The sequence below is a fragment of the Procambarus clarkii genome, chromosome 17, assembly GCF_040958095.1.
Source record: "Procambarus clarkii isolate CNS0578487 chromosome 17, FALCON_Pclarkii_2.0, whole genome shotgun sequence".
Lineage (NCBI taxonomy): Eukaryota > Metazoa > Arthropoda > Malacostraca > Decapoda > Cambaridae > Procambarus > Procambarus clarkii.
The window spans coordinates 2567134-2589545 of NC_091166.1; the positions used below are offsets into that span (position 1 = coordinate 2567134).

Genomic DNA, 22412 nt, shown 5'->3' on the forward strand with positions numbered 1-22412 from the left:
CATCGTAACGTCACTGTGTCAGACACCCTACTTCGTCTCTACAAGTCGAAGTGCTTTTTCACCCGGGAGAAGTGCACCCTGGCAGAAGTATCCAGCAACACACTAAGACAAACTTCTCAACAAACGGCCAGTCCTGCCGTCTCGTAATTGAACTTCGCCTATCCTGGGAACGTCAGGCCAACCAATAACAATTCCAAGACAAAGCACTGTCTCTACACACAGCCACCACTTGTCCTTGATGGAACAAGCCAGGAGTTTTCGACTGCTCAGATGAACTGATTTCTAGAGCAGAAGACACCTTCCTCATCACTTATTGTCTTGCTAATGACTTATGTCCACATAAGTGCATAAGGATAACATATGATGGCGGCCTTTCACCGGGGACCCCCTCCCCGCTCAGCTCGTTGTCGCCGTGTGGGGGCTTCGTGGGCGGCTGCTGGAGTGTGATGCTCCTTAGGACACTCCTCTGTCCTTTTCTAGCCTTGTGCTCCTGCTGCCGTCCTCTCCAATTCTGCTGGGCACCTTTTCCTTTTCCTTCTGTTTCGTTTTTCTCCCCCTCTTCTCCTATCTGCTTGCCGTTTCCTGCCGACCTTTTGCTCGTTCTGGTTCTTCCATGGACTTCTTCTATTTTGACGCCTGGGTGCTTGAGGAGGCATACTCATGCACCCGTAGAACTGCAGTACCCGACGTCGAAAGCGAGGGGAACCTTTTATTGTCAATCCCCACTTCGTCACTGAACCCGATCTCGACGGACTGTCGGTTTCTTAAGGTGGCGTTTGTGGGGCGTATACTCACGACGCACCCCTAGGAGGTCCCGACAAGATCGGCGATAGCTTCTTGTTGGGTGTCCTGCCTCTAATTGTGGCTCCATGGTGGGTGTGGGGGCACATTCGTGAGTGAATTCTTAATTTCGTCAAGATGATAACCCGTTTCGGCTGCTTCTGGCTTACCTTTTCAGGCTCGTGGGGTGGGCGACCAAGCCCCCGAGTCGGTCCGTATTGGAAGACCGGGCTCTGTAGCCTCCGCTGCATTGGGCCCCGACCTTGCTCCTCCTTTGGCCTCTCTGACTCCTTCCCCTGGCTCCCCCCTCCCTCCTCTGTGGTTGGGTCGAGCCCCAAGCCCCCAGTGGTGACTACCTCGTCCCCTGGCGCGGCTCCTTCTCTAGTTGTAACTACTGCGCCTTTTAACCCCTCTCTCTCTGGGGGTTCTCACCGCCGTCCTCGTCACGGCCGCCCTCGCTCGATTCCTTCCAGTTCTGCTACCTATCAAGCCTTGTTTGGTCCCGCTTCGTGGGCCAAATATTTTGATCTCCTCCCTCTTGATTCTGCGCCTCCTGACGATTTCTCCCTTCATCGACATCTCATTGATTCCGTGGATGCCTCCATTACTTTCAACCCCACTCGTCTCGGTACACGTGTCGTTGCTGCTCCTTCTCAGGATGCTGCTTCCCGCTTGGCTGCCTTATCCTGCCTTGGCGAGACCCCCGTTCGGGTCTCGAAGAACGCTCAATTGAATGCCAGTGTTGGCACTATTTTGCTCCCGCCCCATGTTGCAACCGGTGTTCGGCACCTGCGCGACTGCCACGACGATATTAGACATATCCTTGATGCCCAGGGCCATTCTATTCTCCAGGTGGACACGTTTACTCGTCCCCCTCGTGGTAGTCGCCGTCAACCCCTCCGGGTTGTGAAGATTACCTTTGATGGTAGGACCCTTCCACCCTCTGTCATTCTTGCTGGTGCCAGGTGCTCTGTCCAGGAGTACATTCCTTCTCCTCGGCTCTGCAACAAGTGCTGGAGGTTTGGGCATGGTGCCCTCCGCTGCTCCGGGACTGTCTCTCTCTGTCCTTTGTGTGGTGGCGAGGGTCACTCTAAGTCGGAGTGCACTTCTCCCCAGGCTCGTTGCCTCAACTGCGGTGAGGCCCATCCTACCTTCTCCCGTGCGTGTGTCCATTACAAGCTTGAGGCAGCCGTCCTCAACCTGAAGCACCGGGAACGTTTATCTTTTCCTGAGGCGAGGCGCCAGGTTCGCCGGCTCCCGCCATATGCTAATATCTCTTATGCTCGCGTGTTGCGCTCTTCCTCTCCTCGTCCTTCCCGCCTTCCTCAGACTCAACCGTTTCCGGGCCTTGGACCCTGATGCGCCCACTGCCCCCTCCTCTGTTCCTTTGGGTTCTCTCCCGAAGGATCCTCCTCCTGGTCCTCTGTCTGGGGTTCCCCTTCCTTCTACCCGGTCTGTCGTGTCTTCTGTGTCTTCTTCCTCGTCCCCCTCCGATCCTCCTTCCCATCCTCTTCCTCCATCTATTGGCTCTCCCCACCGCCTGTCGGTGCGGGCGGATGTCCATCGCTCTCCTAACGGCCGTCGTGTGTGCTCTCGTTCGGCTTCTCCTGTTGAGACACTGGATTCCGTTGCCCGGTACGTAGTTGCTGGGACACCGGTCTCTTTAAGTCAGAAGCGTAAGCCTGGCTCCTCTCCTTCCTCTTCCCCGGCGGGTAAGAAGGCTTCGCTTTCTTCCTCAGCTCCTCCTTCTGGCTCTGTTGCTCCTTCCCCTCCCGTTTCAGTGCTTGCGCCCCCTGTTCCTGCTATGGAGGTTTCTTTGGCCCCTGCTTCCCTTTCGGTTGCTGCTCTTGCTGGGGTGCGCTCCCCTCTTTCTACTCCCCCTCCTCCTGCTGCTGTCCTTGACGGCTCCTCTCCGTCGTCTCCTCCTCTTCCTCCTCCTCCTCCAGACCCTGCCCGCCCACCTCTGCTCTGTTCTCCCGTTTCCTTCCCTCCGTCTTTGCTCAGTTTACCCATGCCCCCTAACCCTGACTTTGCTGACCCTGATCCCGACCCTGATATTCTTTAACGTGCTCTGTTGGTCTTTCGCCTTTGTTTCTTCCTTGTTCTCTGTTTTTGTCCTTTCTCTTCTCGTCGTTGTCCATTCTTCAATGGAACGTTCGAGGTTATTACGCCAATTTCCTCGAACTCCAACTTCTGATTTCGCGGTTTTCGCCCCTTTGTGTCTGTCTCCAGGAGCCAATGCATGGTGCTCGTCCTGGTCGTTTTCGTGGCTATTCCTTTCTCTCCCCCCCCCAGCCATTGCTGGGGCTTCTAATTCTTCTGCTCTTTTGATTCGGGCTGATGTTCCCTTTGTTCCTTTACTTTTTCCTTCGCCTCTCCATTGTTCTGCTGCTCGTATCTTTGTGGGGAAATGGTACACAGTTTGTTCCATTTATCTCCCCCCGAGTGTCCCGCTCTCTCTTCCTGATTTGAAACACCTCCTGGACTCCTTGCCGGAGCCTGTGCTCCTGCTGGGTGACTTCAATTGTCGTCATTCTCTTTGGGGTGACGTTCTGACGAATACCCGGGGTCGCCTCCTTGAGCCGTTTCTCCTCTCTTCTTCCCTGTCTCTTCTGAATTCTGGTGAGCCCACTCATTTGGACTCTCGGACTCGCACCCTTTCTTGTCTTGATCTTTCTCTCTGCTCTTCTTCTCTTTACTTAGATTTCACGTGGCAGGTTCTTGATGACCTCCATGGAAGTGATCATTTCCCCATCCTTGTTTCCTTTTTCTCTTTTCGCCCTTCCCTCTCTTTCCCTAGGTGGCAGTTTGCTAAGGCAGACTGGACCCTATTTACCCTCAGTGCTGCTCTCCCTGACCTCTCCCTTCTGCCTCTCTCTCGCGCTCTCCTCCTTTTTCATGACACTGTCTTCAACGCTGCCCTCCGCTCTATTCCTCGCTCTTCCTCTCGGGGTCCACGGAAGTGCGTTCCCTGGTGGAATGCGGACTGTGCTCGGGCTGTCCGCTGTAAGCGTGCTGCCTGGAAGAGGCACCGCCGTAGGCAGACGACCGATTCTTTTCTTTTCTTTCGGAAAGCGAGTGCGGTGGCCCGTAGGGCCATCCGTACGGCTAAACGTGAATGTTGGGCATCTTATGTCTCAACAATTACGTCCGAGACCCCTCTGGCCCAGATCTGGAAGCGTATCCGCAAGATAGCGGGTAAGTTCGTTCCCGATGTTTCACCGGTCCTTCACCTCCATGATACTCTTGTGGCGGACCCGTTGCAGGTCGCTTCCGAACTGGGTTCCCATTTTTCTTCTGTTAGCTCTGGTCTTCATCTTCCCCAATCTTTCCTTCTTCGTAAACCTGTCCTTGAGTCTCGTCGTTTAGATTTCTGCACTCATCTTCAGCTTCCCTATAATGATCCCTTCTCTCTCTCTGAACTTCGTTCTGCCCTGGCCCTCTGCGGTTCTACGGCGGCGGGCTCCGATGGTATTCATTATGAGATGCTTCGCCATCTCCCTCCGAGCACGTCTCAGTATTTACTGAGTCTGTATAATCGGATCTGGGAGTCGTCGTCAGTCCCTGAGGACTGGCTCGATGCCGTTGTCCTCCCTGTTCGCAAACCGGGGTCTCTGGGTACTTCCCCTAAGGACTTTCGCCCTATTGCTCTCACAAGTTGTGTCTGCAAACTCTTTGAACGTATGGTTAACGTTCGTCTGATGTGGTTCCTGGAACACCATCACCTCCTCTCCCCTTCTCAATTTGGTTTCCGCAAGTGCCGCAGCACGACAGATGTCCTGGTGAACTTGGAGGTCTATATTCGTACTGCTTTTGCTGCGAAGACCTCCGTTGTTGCCGTCCTTTTTGACCTAGAAAAGGCTTACGACGCCACTTGGCGTTATCATATCCTATCTCAACTTCATTCTTTTGGCCTTCGTGGTCATCTCCCTCTCTTTCTCCGCAGCTTCCTCTCTCGTCGTTCCTTTCAGGTGCGCCTTGGTACTGCTCTCTCTCCCTCTTTTCAGCAATACGAAGGTGTGCCCCAGGGTAGTGTTCTGAGCACTACTCTTTTTCTTGTTGCCCTTAATGGTCTTCTTTCCTCTCTTCCTTCTGGTGTCTTCTCCGCTCTCTATGTCGATGATCTTACCCTTTGTTGTCAGGGTGATGATTCGCCTCTCCTTCAACGCCGGCTTCAACTTGCAATTGATGCCGTGTCGTCTTGGGCCACAGGTCATGGCTTCAAGTTCTCTACTTCTAAGACTTGTGCCATGACTTTTACGCGGAAACGGGTTGTTCTTCGTCCCTCTGTCACTTTATGGTCATCCCCTTGAATACAAAGATTCCGCGAAGCTTTTGGGGTTATTCCTTGACACTCGTTTGTCTTGGTCTCCCCATATCTCTTACCTCCGTGTTGAGTGCTCTAAGGCCCTTACCCTCCTTCGGGTCTTGTCCCTACTTCTTGGGGGGCAGATAGGCGCACTCTCCTTGCTTTATTCCTCTCTCGTCCTCTCTAAGCTCGATTATGGTTGCCCTGCTTACTCGTCTGCTTCTCCTTCTACTCTTCGCCGTCTTGATGCTTTGCACCATACTGGGTTGCGCCTCAGTTCTGGTGCCTTTCGTTCGACTCCCATCCTTAGCTTGTATGTTGACACTGGCTTCCTGTCTCTCCAGGACCGCCGTGATCGCTTCTGTCTTCGCTATCTTGCGCGGTCCTTGCAACATCCTTCCTCTCGCCTCTGTCGTGCTTTAACTTTTACCCCTCCTGCGGTTCCTGTTCCTCTTCACCACCTCCCTCTTTCTGTCCGGTTATCTCGCCTACAGGATTCTCTCTCCGTTCGTATTTCTGATGTTTCTCCTCGTGTTGTTCCTTCTTTGCCCCCGTGGAGGGTCCCTCTTCCGCGGTTTTGTACTTCCTTGACCCGTATCACTAAAGCTTTTACCCCTCCTACGGTTCTAAAACGCCTTTTCCTCGAGCACTTTTCTTCTCACTCCCGCTCCGTTTCTGTCTTCACCGATGGGTCTAAGTCAGCGGACGGTGTTGGCTACTCTTGTTGTTTTTCCTGATCGCACTTATATGTGTCGCTTGCCTCCGGAGACTAGCATCTTTACAGCAGAACTTTATGCTATTCTCTATGCTCTTCGTCTCCTGCTTTCTCGTTGTCAGTCTTCCTTTGTGGTTGTTGTTGACTCTCGTAGTGCCCTCATGGCTCTCGGGTCCTTTAATCCGGTTCATCCAGTAGTTGTCGAGATCCAGCATTGGCTGTTTCTCGTTCACAGTAAATTTAAGTCGGTTGAGTTTTGTTGGGTTCCCAGCCATATTGGTGTGTCTTTAAATGAGCGTGCGGATGCTGCCGCTAAGGAAGCTGTCCGCTCTTGTCCCATCTCTCGTAAAGGCATTCCGTATTCCGACTTTTACCCAGTTATCCATTCCTCAGTTCTTATCCGTTGGCAGGCTTCTTGGTTGTCTGTTACTGGTAACAAGCTACGTACTCTTAAATGTTGTGTTTCCTCGTGGCCGTCCTCCTTCCACCGTAACCGGCGGTGGGAAACAGCTCTGGCGAGGTTGCGTATTGGCCATACTCGCTTAACCCATGGTCACTTGATGGAGCGCCGCCCTGCTCCTTATTGTCCTAGTTGCATTGTCCCTCTTACGGTCGTGCATGTCCTTCTTGAATGTCCTGACTTCCAGGACGAGCGTGTGTCTTGCTTTCCGACCGCCCCTCGCGGTCTCCTGTCCCTCGATAGAATTCTTGGTGACTCGGATACTTTTGATATCATTCGCCTTATGCGTTTTTGTTCTCGTATTGGCATCCTTGGTGATATTTAGCGCCCTCTGATTATTTTGCGTATTTGATGGTGCTACATAGCCTTCCCGGTTTGGTGCCTTCTTTTGATAATTACTTACTTACTTTCACCGGGGAACCGAAAATATGATCGGGTGCATGCAATAGATTCTGCCATTTCTGCCCGAAATAGATAGTGCCCGAAACACTGTGTGCTTGTGACTTTACGAGAATATAAAGTCATCATTGCTATGTACCCTCTTAACCCCCCAATGTACCTTTCTGTATATAAATAAAAATGACGTTGATATCACCACCTCCCTCAGTGAGCATTGTCATTGATCCACCTTTAAAATGAATATGGTCAGGAGCATTCCAAAGATGGGGCAGACCTTGCTACACCTTTACCAATAGATGATGTCCTCGTCACACCTACAAGATTTGGAGTTGGAGTGCATTCCCACAGATTGCGTCGATATTGCCACATATCTCCACAGATTTTGATGTCATCACAGAAGGCTATTCTGAGCAATGTGCGAAGCAAAGCACAAGAAGCTCAAGCACTTCTCCTCCACCCCACACACAAACCACTCCACCCCCAACCTCACATGCAGACTATACTTCAAAGCCCTCAACTCAGTGCCTCACTGCAGTTCACACCCGCAATTGCCATCTACCTGTCAACACCAACAACTAATGCCACACCACATGTACAGTCCGAAGGTGGACGAGATGATGGCCCTTGCCGGCCGAAGCATACGTAATGTCGGCCATCCACATGTCCAGTGGTAACATCTTTACATTCGGGGACACGCCTTCCCCCAATTACTAATAGCCAACTACTTGCCACCCATTAAAATGCCTCATGAACTCCTTGGTACCACAATTAGAGCACTAGAGGTCCGTCTACCCCCATGTTATGCCAATATTACGGGGAACACACCAATATCTACCTACACTACCGAGAGAAGACACAAATGTGGTCCCCCATCCCCCCTGTGGGAAATCTACCGGTGAATTATATTAATTTAATGTGGACTGTTGTAATTTTGTTTATAACTTGCTTATTGCTTATTTATTACTTCGGAGTGAACTGTGTTTAATTTAATATCACCAGTAAAATTCCTTTCACACAAATATAGGGGGGTTATAATTAATAAATTTGGTTATGCCACAATTAAACAGGTTAACATTATTATTTTCACTTAACCATAATCAATTAGTTAGTGTATATTGTTAGTATGAATGAATTATAGGCTTACCTGACGAGACCTCGACAATCATAATGGAACCGGTGTAGACTACGTGAGTAGGCCAGCCAGACTTGTGGTCTCGTGGTTGTTATGCCCACGCATACACCAGTATGATCATACTGTGGCTGGTGTGTGATGTGCTCAAACTATATAGTGATTTCTTGGCTGATTAGCCTAGTATCACGAATATTGTATTTATTAGTAAATCTTCTTTGACAGTCTATTACAGTATTGTTAAATTGTGTATTGCCAATGTGTGGCATGTTACTGACCGTACTTTATTGTTCGTGACACGTAACAGCGACAAATATATTTTAGTCTAGGGATATTGAACAACGCTGTAATCTCAAGGTGTGTCACCAGTATAAACCCATGGTTCGTACATGCAAGAATTAGAATTAATCACCCCAGGAATAATCAATTACACACAAACTATAATTTGTATATTAAAAAATATTTCAGTTAATTGTCAGTATTTATATATATATATTATATATATATATATATTATATATATATATATATATATATATATATATATATATATATATATATATATATTATATATATATATATATATATAATGTCGTACCTAATAGCCAGAACGCACTTCTCAGCCTACTATGCAAGGCCCGATTTGCCTAATAAGCCAAGTTTTCTTGAATTAATATATTTTCTCTAATTTTTTTCTTATGAAATGATAAAGCTAGCCATTTCATTATGAGGTCATTTTTTTTATTAGAGTTAAAATTAACATAGATACATGACCGAACCTAACCAACCCTACCTAACCTAACCTAACCTATCTTTATAGGTTAGGTTAGGTAGCTGAAAAAGTTAGGTTAGGTTAGGTAGGTTAGGTAGTCGAAAAACAATTAATTCATGAAAACTTGGCTTATTAGGCAAATCGGGCCTTGCAAAGTAGGCAGAGAAGTGCGTTCTGACTACTAGGTACGACATATGTCTATATATATATATATATATATATATATATATATATATATATATATATATATATATATATATATATAATATATATATATATATATATATATATATATATATATATATATATAATATATATATATATATATCAATCAACAGATGGGCACTATCACATGTAAATCAGAATAAACTTGTCTCTCCACAGACTAATATACTACAGCAAAACAAATATATATAACAGCCACTTAACCTCCTAGATGTTTATCCTCCGTGAGTCTACCAGATACCGACTAAATTCCCAGGCGGAGAGTCGCTTCTCACGTCATCACAACATATCGACTGACAATTTTTTATTAATATTAATTTTACTTAAATGGAGCCATATAATGGGAGTAAGGTTATCATTAATTAACTAAATTAAAGAATGATCAGATCACATGCATAAACAGAGGTAATGTAGTTTAATATAATAGTTATATATTTATAAAAATAAAGAGGAAATTGCTGGTAACTGCCCAACATAGCAGGAAGTAAATGTTTCTCACGGTGTTGCCAACTAGAACATCATTACAAAATATAACTTTCTCACGGTAAAGCCTACTAGATGATCATTACAAAAAATATAACATACAGGACACATACAAGTAATGATATGATATAAGCACATACAAGTAATGATATATATTATATCATTACTTGTATGTGCTTATATATATCATTACTTGTATGTGCTTATATATTATATCATTACTTGTATGTGCTTATATATTATATCATTACTTGTATGTGCTTATATATTATATGATTACTTGTATGTGCTTATATCATAAGCACATACAAGTAATGATATAATATATAAGCACATACAAGTAAGTAAGTAATTATCAAAGAAGGGCACCAAACCGGGAAGGCTATGTAGCACCATCAAATACGCAAAATAATCAGAGGGCGCTAAATATCACCAAGGATGCCAATACGAGAACAAAAACGCATAAGGCGAACGATATCAAAAGTATCCGAGTCACCAAGAATTCTATCGAGGGACAGGAGACCGCGAGGGGCGGTCGGAAAGCAAGACACACGCTCGTCCTGGAAGTCAGGACATTCAAGAAGGACATGCACGACCGTAAGAGGGACAATGCAACTAGGACAATAAGGAGCAGGGCGGCGCTCCATCAAGTGACCATGGGTTAAGCGAGTATGGCCAATACGCAACCTCGCCAGAGCTGTTTCCCACCGCCGGTTACGGTGGAAGGAGGACGGCCACGAGGAAACACAACATTTAAGAGTACGTAGCTTGTTACCAGTAACAGACAACCAAGAAGCCTGCCAACGGATAAGAACTGAGGAATGGATAACTGGGTAAAAGTCGGAATACGGAATGCCTTTACGAGAGATGGGACAAGAGCGGACAGCTTCCTTAGCAGGCAGCATCCGCACGCTCATTTAAAGACACACCAATATGGCTGGGAACCCAACAAAACTCAACCGACTTAAATTTACTGTGAACGAGAAACAGCCAATGCTGGATCTCGAACAACTACTGGATGAACCGGATTAAAGGACCCGAGAGCCATGAGGGCACTACGAGAGTCAACAACAACCACAAAGGAAGACTGACAACGAGAAAGCAGGAGACGAAGAGCATAGAGAATAGCATAAAGTTCTGCTGTAAAGATGCTAGTCTCCGGAGGCAAGCGACACATATAAGTGCGATCAGGAAAAACAACAAGAGTAGCCAACACCGTCCGCTGACTTAGACCCATCGGTGAAGACAGAAACGGAGCGGGAGTGAGAAGAAAAGTGCTCGAGGAAAAAGGCGTTTTAGAACCGTAGGAGGGGTAAAAGCTTTAGTGATACGGGTCAAGGAAGTACAAAACCGCGGAAGAGGGACCCTCCACGGGGGCAAAGAAGGAACAACACGAGGAGAAACATCAGAAATACGAACGGAGAGAGAATCCTGTAGGCGAGATAACCGGACAGAAAGAGGGAGGTGGTGAAGAGGAACAGGAACCGCAGGAGGGGTAAAAGTTAAAGCACGACAGAGGCGAGAGGAAGGATGTTGCAAGGACCGCGCAAGATAGCGAAGACAGAAGCGATCACGGCGGTCCTGGAGAGACAGGAAGCCAGTGTCAACATACAAGCTAAGGATGGGAGTCGAACGAAAGGCACCAGAACTGAGGCGCAACCCAGTATGGTGCAAAGCATCAAGACGGCGAAGAGTAGAAGGAGAAGCAGACGAGTAAGCAGGGCAACCATAATCGAGCTTAGACAGGACGAGAGAGGAATGTAAAGCAAGGAGAGTGCGCCTATCTGCCCCCCAAGAAGTATGGGACAAGACCCGAAGGAGGGTAAGGGCCTTAGAGCACTCAACACGGAGGTAAGAGATATGGGGAGACCAAGACAAACGAGTGTCAAGGAATAACCCCAAAAGCTTCGCGGAATCTTTGTATTCAAGGGGATGACCATAAAGTGACAGAGGGACGAAGAACAACCCGTTTCCGCGTAAAAGTCATGGCACAAGTCTTAGAAGTAGAGAACTTGAAGCCATGACCTGTGGCCCAAGACGACACGGCATCAATTGCAAGTTGAAGCCGGCGTTGAAGGAGAGGCGAATCATCACCCTGACAACAAAGGGTAAGATCATCGACATAGAGAGCGGAGAAGACACCAGAAGGAAGAGAGGAAAGAAGACCATTGAGGGCAACAAGAAAAAGAGTAGTGCTCAGAACACTACCCTGGGGCACACCTTCGTATTGCTGAAAAGAGGGAGAGAGAGCGGTACCAAGGCGCACCTGAAAGGAACGACGAGAGAGGAAGCTGCGGAGAAAGAGAGGGAGATGACCACGAAGGCCAAAAGAATGAAGTTGAGATAGGATATGATAACGCCAAGTGGCGTCGTAAACCTTTTCTAGGTCAAAAAGGACGGCAACAACGGAGGTCTTCGCAGCAAAAGCAGTACGAATATAGACCTCCAAGTTCACCAGGACATCTGTCGTGCTGCGGCACTTGCGGAAACCAAATTGAGAAGGGGAGAGGAGGTGATGGTGTTCCAGGAACCACATCAGACGAACGTTAACCATACGTTCAAAGAGTTTGCAGACACAACTTGTGAGAGCAATAGGGCGAAAGTCCTTAGGGGAAGTACCCAGAGGACCCCGGTTTGCGAACAGGGAGGACAACGGCATCGAGCCAGTCCTCAGGGACTGACGACGACTCCCAGATCCGATTATACAGACTCAGTAAATACTGAGACGTGCTCGGAGGGAGATGGCGAAGCATCTCATAATGAATACCATCGGAGCCCGCCGCCGTAGAACCGCAGAGGGCCAGGGCAGAACGAAGTTCAGAGAGAGAGAAGGGATCATTATAGGGAAGCTGAAGATGAGTGCAGAAATCTAAAGGACGAGACTCAAGGACAGGTTTACGAAGAAGGAAAGATTGGGGAAGATGAAGACCAGAGCTAACAGAAGAAAAATGGGAACCCAGTTCGGAAGCGACCTGCAACGGGTCCGCCACAAGAGTATCATGGAGGTGAAGGACCGGTGAAACATCGGGAACGAACTTACCCGCTATCTTGCGGATACGCTTCCAGATCTGGGCCAGAGGGGTCTCGGACGTAATTGTTGAGACATAAGATGCCCAACATTCACGTTTAGCCGTACGGATGGCCCTACGGGCCACCGCACTCGCTTTCCGAAAGAAAAGAAAAGAATCGGTCGTCTGCCTACGGCGGTGCCTCTTCCAGGCAGCACGCTTACAGCGGACAGCCCGAGCACAGTCCGCATTCCACCAGGGAACGCACTTCCGTGGACCCCGAGAGGAAGAGCGAGGAATAGAGCGGAGGGCAGCGTTGAAGACAGTGTCATGAAAAAGGAGGAGAGCGCGAGAGAGAGGCAGAAGGGAGAGGTCAGGGAGAGCAGCACTGAGGGTAAATAGGGTCCAGTCTGCCTTAGCAAACTGCCACCTAGGGAAAGAGAGGGAAGGGCGAAAAGAGAAAAAGGAAACAAGGATGGGGAAATGATCACTTCCATGGAGGTCATCAAGAACCTGCCACGTGAAATCTAAGTAAAGAGAAGAAGAGCAGAGAGAAAGATCAAGACAAGAAAGGGTGCGAGTCCGAGAGTCCAAATGAGTGGGCTCACCAGAATTCAGAAGAGACAGGGAAGAAGAGAGGAGAAACGGCTCAAGGAGGCGACCCCGGGTATTCGTCAGAACGTCACCCCAAAGAGAATGACGACAATTGAAGTCACCCAGCAGGAGCACAGGCTCCGGCAAGGAGTCCAGGAGGTGTTTCAAATCAGGAAGAGAGAGCGGGACACTCGGGGGGAGATAAATGGAACAAACTGTGTACCATTTCCCCACAAAGATACGAGCAGCAGAACAATGGAGAGGCGAAGGAAAAAGTAAAGGAACAAAGGGAACATCAGCCCGAATCAAAAGAGCAGAAGAATTAGAAGCCCCAGCAATGGCTGGGGGGGGGGGGGAGAGAAAGGAATAGCCACGAAAACGACCAGGACGAGCACCATGCATTGGCTCCTGGAGACAGACACAAAGGGGCGAAAACCGCGAAATCAGAAGTTGGAGTTCGAGGAAATTGGCGTAATAACCTCGAACGTTTCCATTGAAGAATGGACAACGACGAGAAGAGAAAGGACAAAAACAGAGAACAAGGAAGAAACAAAGGCGAAAGACCAACAGAGCACGTTAAAGAATATCAGGGTCGGGATCAGGGTCAGCAAAGTCAGGGTTAGGGGGCATGGGTAAACTGAGCAAAGACGGAGGGAAGGAAACGGGAGAACAGAGCAGAGGTGGGCGGGCAGGGTCTGGAGGAGGAGGAGGAAGAGGAGGAGACGACGGAGAGGAGCCGTCAAGGACAGCAGCAGGAGGAGGGGGAGTAGAAAGAGGGGAGCGCACCCCAGCAAGAGCAGCAACCGAAAGGGAAGCAGGGGCCAAAGAAACCTCCATAGCAGGAACAGGGGGCGCAAGCACTGAAACGGGAGGGGAAGGAGCAACAGAGCCAGAAGGAGGAGCTGAGGAAGAAAGCGAAGCCTTCTTACCCGCCGGGGAAGAGGAAGGAGAGGAGCCAGGCTTACGCTTCTGACTTAAAGAGACCGGTGTCCCAGCAACTACGTACCGGGCAACGGAATCCAGTGTCTCACAGGAGAAGCCGAACGAGAGCACACACGACGGCCGTTAGGAGAGCGATGGACATCCGCCCGCACCGACAGGCGGTGGGGAGAGCCAATAGATGGAGGAAGAGGATGGGAAGGAGGATCGGAGGGGGACGAGGAAGAAGACACAGAAGACACGACAGACCGGGTAGAAGGAAGGGGAACCCCAGACAGAGGACCAGGAGGAGGATCCTTCGGGAGAGAACTCAAAGGAACAGAGGAGGGGGCAGTGGGCGCATCAGGGTCCAAGGCCCGGAAACGGTTTGTGAGTCTGAGGAAGGCGGGAAGGACGAGGAGAGGAAGAGCGCAACACGCGAGCATAAGAGATATTAGCATAAGGCGGGAGCCGGCGAACCTGGCGCCTCGCCTCAGGAAAAGATAAACGTTCCCGGTGCTTCAGGTTGAGGACGGCTGCCTCAAGCTTGTAATGGACACACGCACGGGAGAAGGTAGGATGGGCCTCACCGCAGTTGAGGCAACGAGCCTGGGGAGAAGTGCACTCCGACTTAGAGTGACCCTCGCCACCACACAAAGGACAGAGAGAGACAGTCCCGGAGCAGCGGAGGGCACCATGCCCAAACCTCCAGCACTTGTTGCAGAGCCGAGGAGAAGGAATGTACTCCTGGACAGAGCACCTGGCACCAGCAAGAATGACAGAGGATGGAAGGGTCCTACCATCAAAGGTAATCTTCACAACCCGGAGGGGTTGACGGCGACTACCACGAGGGGGACGAGTAAACGTGTCCACCTGGAGAATAGAATGGCCCTGGGCATCAAGGATATGTCTAATATCGTCGTGGCAGTCGCGCAGGTGCCGAACACCGGTTGCAACATGGGGCGGGAGCAAAATAGTGCCAACACTGGCATTCAATTGAGCGTTCTTCGAGACCCGAACGGGGGTCTCGCCAAGGCAGGATAAGGCAGCCAAGCGGGAAGCAGCATCCTGAGAAGGAGCAGCAACGACACGTGTACCGAGACGAGTGGGGTTGAAAGTAATGGAGGCATCCACGGAATCAATGAGATGTCGATGAAGGGAGAAATCGTCAGGAGGCGCAGAATCAAGAGGGAGGAGATCAAAATATTTGGCCCACGAAGCGGGACCAAACAAGGCTTGATAGGTAGCAGAACTGGAAGGAATCGAGCGAGGGCGGCCGTGACGAGGACGGCGGTGAGAACCCCCAGAGAGAGAGGGGTTAAAAGGCGCAGTAGTTACAACTAGAGAAGGAGCCGCGCCAGGGGGACGAGGTAGTAACCACTGGGGGCTTGGGGCTCGACCCAACCACAGAGGAGGGAGGGGAGCCAGGGGAAGGAGTCAGAGAGGCCAAAGGAGGAGCAAGGTCGGGGCCCAATGCAGCGGAGGCTACAGAGCCCGGTCTTCCAATACGGACCGACTCGGGGGCTTGGTCGCCCACCCCACGAGCCTGAAAAGGTAAGCCAGAAGCAGCCGAAACGGGTTATCATCTTGACGAAATTAAGAATTCACTCACGAATGTGCCCCCACACCCACCATGGAGCCACAATTAGAGGCAGGACACCCAACAAGAAGCTATCGCCGATCTTGTCGGGACCTCCTAGGGGTGCGTCGTGAGTATACGCCCCACAAACGCCACCTTAAGAAACCGACAGTCCGTCGAGATCGGGTTCAGTGACGAAGTGGGGATTGACAATAAAAGGTTCCCCTCGCTTTCGACGTCGGGTACTGCAGTTCTACGGGTGCATGAGTATGCCTCCTCAAGCACCCGGGCGTCAAAATAGAAGAAGTCCATGGAAGAACCAGAACGAGCAAAAGGTCGGCAGGAAACGGCAAGCAGATAGGAGAAGAGGGGGGAGAAAAACGAAACAGAAGGAAAAGGAAAAGGTGCCCAGCAGAATTGGAGAGGACGGCAGCAGGAGCACAAGGCTAGAAAAGGACAGAGGAGTGTCCTAAGGAGCATCACACTCCAGCAGCCGCCCACGAAGCCCCCACACGGCGACAACGAGCTGGGCGGGGAGGGGGTCCCCGGTGAAAGGCCGCCATCATATGTTATCCTTATGCACTTATGTGGACATAAGTCATTAGCAAGACAATAAGTGATGAGGAAGGTGTCTTCTGCTCTAGAAATCAGTTCATCTGAGCAGTCGAAAACTCCTGGCTTGTTCCACCAAGGACAAGTGGTGGCTGTGTGTAGAGACAGTGCTTTGTCTTGGAATTGTTATTGGTTGGCCTGACGTTCCCAGGATAGGCGAAGTTCAATTACGAGACGGCAGGACTGGCCGTTTGTTGAGAAGTTTGTCTTAGTGTGTTGCTGGATACTTCTGCCAGGGTGCACTTCTGCCCGGGTGAAAAAGCACTTCGACTTGTAGAGACGAAGTAGGGTGTCTGACACAGTGACGTTACGATGTAGGACTAGCCCATGTTGTGTTGAGTAGGGTGAACTCACCTGTGTGAGGACCACTGAGCGTGGGTGACGTATAACTTAAGACAGTGGACTCCCAGCAGAAGAAGACTGCAGAATTTGTCGTATTAGTGTCCTGTGCAAAAGTGACACTCGCAATATTCATATGTAAATATATAGTGATTATACAGTATATATTATATCTGGGAAAGTGCCGATTAGTATTGTCTACCCCCCCCCCCCCTTTTCCTTTCACGATTATTTGCTGCTGCCAATTCTCTATAACTTACTATTCACTTGAGGTGGGGTGAATGAAGAAGACACATCAAGCCCATTAGCAGCGACTGAGATAAAGAACCCGGTCACTGGTCGAGTGAGGCCATAACACCTTCCGTGTGAGGCATTGATTGTAGTGGATGAATAGGCATAATAAGGGAGATATTAATAAGGTATTATATATTTCACTGAAGAGAACGTGAAAAAATATATATATTGAACAAGTTTAGATTTAGGAAAGACCTGAGTAAATACTAGTTTGGTAACAGCGTTGTTGACTTGTAGAACAAATTACTGGGTAATATAACAGCATAGGATCTCTGGAGTTTGGGAGGATAATAATAGGAGCTGCTTCGTATGGGTCAATAGACCTTCTGCAGTTTCCTTCATTCCTATGTTCTTATGTTTTAATTCTTGTTGCCGATTTGTTCAGGTTCTATCAAAATAATTCCATGATTACGAGATTCAAACATACTGGAATAATATACACACGGCTTTAAAAACGTATCTTATAACACCATAAGTCACTTCAAAGAATATTAATAATTGAATATTATGTCCGCTTGACCTTCACTATGCTTGTGAAAATATTTAGTTTAATATTTGAAACATTTTCAGTAGATATTTCTTTTGTTGTCAGTCTTTGAACATTATCAACAGCATCTTCATCATTAATATAAGACTAGTAAAATCTCCTCGAGTTCTTTTACTGATGTCTAATGCACAATGATACGAAACATCTGAATTGATGTTAATACAACCAATGTTGTCCTCAATGATTTAAAACCTACATCACTTGTATACTTATCATACCTGCAATGTGTTCCTGCATTGTAACCCGAGCTACCTCTCACACCTCTAGCGTCCTCGCACATACCTGTAGTGATATACATATCATACTCGCACATACAGGTATATGCAGGTATGATATACATATACCTACAATGTGTTCCTATATTGTAACCTGAGCTTCCCCACGTGTTGCGAGAAGTGGTTTTAACAGCAGTGACCATGTGGAGGGCACGGTGGACATTACCTGTAGTTCCCTCATACACACCTGAAGCACCCTTGCACACACCTGCAGCTCCAACACACCTGCAATAGAAAAGCCCTTTTAAGTATATTTCGAGCAAATTAATTAGTGCATAACATTTAAAATGTATATATAAATCATACAAGTACATAAAGAGAGAGAGCGATAAAGAGTTAAAAAGAGAGAGATAAAGAGAGAGATAAAGAGATAGAGAAAGAGATAAAGAGAGAAACAGAGAGAGAGAGGAGAGTGTGTGTGTACTCACCTAATTGTGCTTGCGGGGGTTGAGCTTTGGCTCTTTGGTCAGGCTCTTTGTGTGTGTGTGTGTGTGTGTGTGTGTGTGTGTGGGTGGGTGGGTGGGTGGGTGGATGGGTGGGTGGATGGATGGGTGGGTGGGTGGGTGGGTGGGCGCGTGCGCGCACGCTCGCCTATTTGTGCTTGTGGGGGTTGAGTTCTGGCTCTTTGGTCCAGCCTGTCAACCGTCAATCAACAGGTGTACAGGTTCCTGAGCCTATTGGCCTCTATCATATTTACACTTGAAACTGTATGGAGTCAGTCTCCACCACATCACTTCCTAATGCATTACATTTGTCAAATAATCAGAAAACTTGTTTAGTGTCAAATATCTCTGTGGCTCACTTGGGCACTCATTTTCCCCCCGTCCCCCCTAGTGCGTGTGCCCCTTGTGTTAAATAGCCTGTCTTTGTCTACCCAATCAATTCCCTTGAGAATCTTGAATGTGTTGATCATGTCTCCCCTAACTCTTCTGTCTTCTAGCGACGTGAGGTTTAATTCCCGCAGTCTCTCCTCGTAGCTCATACCCCTCAGCTCGGGTTTGTCTGGTGACAAACCTTTGAACCTTTTCCAGTTTAGTCTTATCCTTCATTAGATATGGACTCCATGATGAGGCTGCATACTCCAGGATTGGTCTGACGTGTGTGGTATGCAAAGTTCCGAATGATTCCTTACACAAGTTTCTAAATGCCGTTGTTATGTTGGCCAGCCTGGCATATGCCGCTGATGTTATCCTCTTGATATGGGCTGCAGGGAACGAGTCTGGCGTGATATCAACCACCAAGTTTTTTTCTCTGACTCGAAGAATTTCATCTCCCAGATGATACCTTGTATCTGGCCTCCTGTTCCCTACACCTATCATCAATACATTACATTTGTTTGGGTTTAACTTACAACCATTTGTTCGACCATTCCTTCAGCTTGTCTAGGTCTTCTTGAATCCTCAAGCAGTCCTCCTCCTGTCTTAATCCTCCTCATAATTTTGGCATCGTCACCAAACATTGAGAGAAATGAGTCTATACCCTCCGGGAGATCATTTACATAAATCAGAAACAAGATAGGACCGAGTACAGAGCCCTGTGGGACTCCACTGGTGATTTCACGCCAATCTAAGGTCTCACCCCTCACCGTAACTCTGCTTCCTATTGCTTAGGTACTCCCTTATCCACTGGAGCACTTTACCAGCTACTCCTGCCTGTCTCTCCAGCTTATGTACCAGCCTCTTATGTTATACTGTGTCAAAGGCTTTCCGACAATCAAAGAAAATGCAATCCGCCCAGCCTTCTCTTGCTTAATCTTTGTCACTTGATCGTAGAATTCTATTAAGCTGTCAGGCAAGATTTACCTTCCCTGAACTCATGTTGGCGATTTGTCACGAAGTCCCTTCCCTCCAGATGTGTTACTAGGTTTTCTCAGGATCTTCATCTCCTTGCATGGTATACAAGTCAAGGATACTGGCCTGTAGCTCAGTGCCTCTTCCCTGTCGCCTCTTTTTTTGTATATTGGGACCACATTCGCCATCTCCCATATTTCTGGTAGGTCTCCAGTGACCTACTATACACTATGGAGAGTGGCAAGCAAAGTGCCTCTGCACACTTTTTCAGTACCCATGGCAAGATACCATCTGGACCAAGAGCCTTTCTAACATCCAGACCCAGCAGGTGTCTCTTGACTTCATCTCTCGTAATTTCGAACTCTTCCAAGGCCCCTGGTTTACCTCCCTTTCTCCTAGCACAGTGACCTCACCTTGTTCTATTGTGAAGACCTCCTGGAACCACTTGTTGAGTTCTTCACACACCTCTGTCATTCTCTTTATACCTGTCCTCGCCTGTTCTAAGTTTCATTCTCTGTTCTCTCACTCTTGTCTTCCTCCTGATGAGACTAGAATAGCTTTGGTTCGGTCTTGGCTTTGTTTGCTATATCATTTTCATAATTTTTCTCTGCTTCTCTTCTCACCCTGACATACTCATTTCTGGTTCTCTGGTATCTCTCTCTGCTTTCTGGTGTTCTGTTATTCCGAAAGTTCCTTCACACCCTTTTGTTCAGTTCCTTAGCTTCCATACATGCCCTATTATACCATGGATTCTTCTTTTGCTTCTCGGATTTTTCCTTTTGGGCCGGGATGTATCTGCTTACTGCCTCCTGACACTTTTGGGTCACAGTCCATCATATCTTGTACAGACTTAGCTCTGAGGTCTGTGTCCCAAGATATTTCCCTTAGGAAAACTCATCTCCTAATTCTCCCTTTAATATGCCAGCCTTTTGTTTCCTAGTTCTTTTTTTTTTGGGGGGGGGGAGATCTGGATAAATCTGATCTGATCTTTTGGGAAGCAGGATAAAATTGTGTGTGTGTGTGTGTGTGTGTGTGTGTGTGTGTGTGTGTGTGTGTGTGTGTGTGTGTGTGTGTGTGTGTGTGTGTGTGTGTGTTTTCGATCCCTTGTAACGATTGGGTGTGTGAAGCTTTGACAATCTAGTAAATCTTTGAGTTCACACTCATCAACATTGTGCGATTAGAATGGGCTGAACAGTCCAATGCATTGCATTTACATGCTTACAATGCAATGTATTTACATTGCAGTGTTGCATCCTCAACGGTGCTGTTTTCGACCTCAGTGTAGCATTCTTCCACTACATGCTGCGGCCGGGACTGAAGCAGGTGCTGGGGCTCTTCCTGGATGAGGAAGCGGGGCCAGTGTGGTAGTTGGTGCTGCCCATCCTCACACCATCTTCAACATATTGTGGGTCTTGCCACTCTTCGTGCTCTTAATCTATAATAGCAAATAAAATTCGTCTTCATCTTGAAAAAAACAAATTAATAATTGAGTCGCAACATGGTTTTATAAATGGCTGTTCATGTTTAACAAATTTGTTATCTTTTTATTCTAGCATAGTTGAGGCAGTTGATAGTGGTAAGGATTCTGATGTTGTGTACCTTGACTTTAGCAAAGCTTTTGATACAGTGCCACATGAAAGACTGATTAAAAAGATAGAGGCTCATGGTATTGGGGGTGCTATATTAAACTGGATTAGGGCATGGCTATACCAAAGGAAACAGAGTTAGTATAAATGGAGTCAAGTCAGAGTGGGAAAATGTTGTAAGTGGAGTGCCTCAAGGCTCTGTCCTGGGACCTCTGTTGTTTATAATATATATAAATGATTTAGATTCAGGTTTGAGTAGCAACATTTGCAAATTTGCCGATGATACGAAAATCGGTAAGGAAATTAATTCGGAGGAGGACTCGCTATCACTTCAAGTTGATCTAGATAGGGTTTTGAAATGGTCAAAGGATTGGCAGATGCAGTTTAATGCTGATAAATGTAAAGTTCTGAGGTTAGGTAATGATGATAGAGTTACAAGATACGAGCTAGATGGTGCTGAGATTGCGAAGTCGGATTGTGAAAGGGATCTGGGAGTTATGATAAGTAAGAATTTAAAACAAAAGGATCAATGCATAAATGTTCGTAATAAGGCAAATCGGACACTTGGATTTATTAATCGCAGCGTTAGTAACAAGACACCTGGTGTGGTTCTCAAGCTATATCTTGCTCTAGTTAGGCCCCATTTAGATTTTGCAGTTCAGTTTTGGTCGCCATATTATAGAATGGATATAAATTCACTTGAACGTGTCCAGCGTAGGATGACTAAGTTAATTCCCCAAATTAGAAATCTTTCATATGAAGAAAGATTAACAAACCTTAAGTTGCATTCACTGGAAAGGCGAAGAGTTAGGGGTGACATGATAGAGGTTTACAAGTGGATGAATGGACATAACAAAGGGGATATTAATAGGGTATTAAAAGTATCAACACAAGACAGAACACGAAACAATGGGTATAAATTGGATAAGTTTAGATTTAGGAAAGACTTGGGTAAATACTGGTTCAGTAACAGGGTTGTAGATTTGTGGAACCAATTGCCGCGTAACGTGGTGGAGGTGGGGTCCCACGATTGTTTCAAGCATGGGATGGACATGTATATGAGTGGGATTGGGTGGTTATAAATAGGAGCTGCCTCGCGTATGGGCCAATAGGCCTTCTGCAGTTGCCTTTGTTCTTATGTTCTTATTAAATCCACATCCAAATCCCCTTTTACGTCAACTATCGCTGGGTTCATGTCTCGCTCTAAGACCGGCCCACACCCCATACCCAAGAGTTTCCAATCTATTTGACCCAAAAAATTTCTTAGGCTATTAAAATCAACTTTTCGAAAATCTGGCACTTTAACAGAATTTTCTCCTACAGGTCTATTCCATTCTATGCTAAATCTGATTACTTTGTGATCACTGTTCCCTAGCTCACTCCCTATTTCGATGTCATTAATTTGTGTTTCCCTGTTAGTTAACACTAAATCTAAAATATTATTTTCCCGCGTTGGTTCCTTAATGTGTTGTGTAAGAAAGCAATCGTCAATTAATTCTAGAAAATCTTCTGCTTCACTATTCCCGGTTTTGTTCACCCAGTTTATTCCACTAAAATTAAAGTCACCCATGACATAAATACTGTTAGATCTAGATATTT

The 22412-nt window shown here is 47.5% G+C and overlaps 1 protein-coding gene across 1 annotated transcript in view; it reads left to right on the plus strand.

The window, feature by feature from the left end:
- The window catches only part of LOC138365559 (uncharacterized), a 47541-nt gene extending 26946 nt beyond the window's left edge, over positions 1-20595 (plus strand). Inside the window, exons 7-8 of the mRNA XM_069326032.1 lie at positions 6914-7255; positions 20473-20595. Of these exons, the coding sequence (XP_069182133.1) occupies positions 6914-7255; positions 20473-20595 (465 nt within the window). The remainder of the gene's footprint in view (positions 1-6913; positions 7256-20472) is intronic.
- The last annotated feature ends 1817 nt before the right edge of the window (positions 20596-22412 follow it).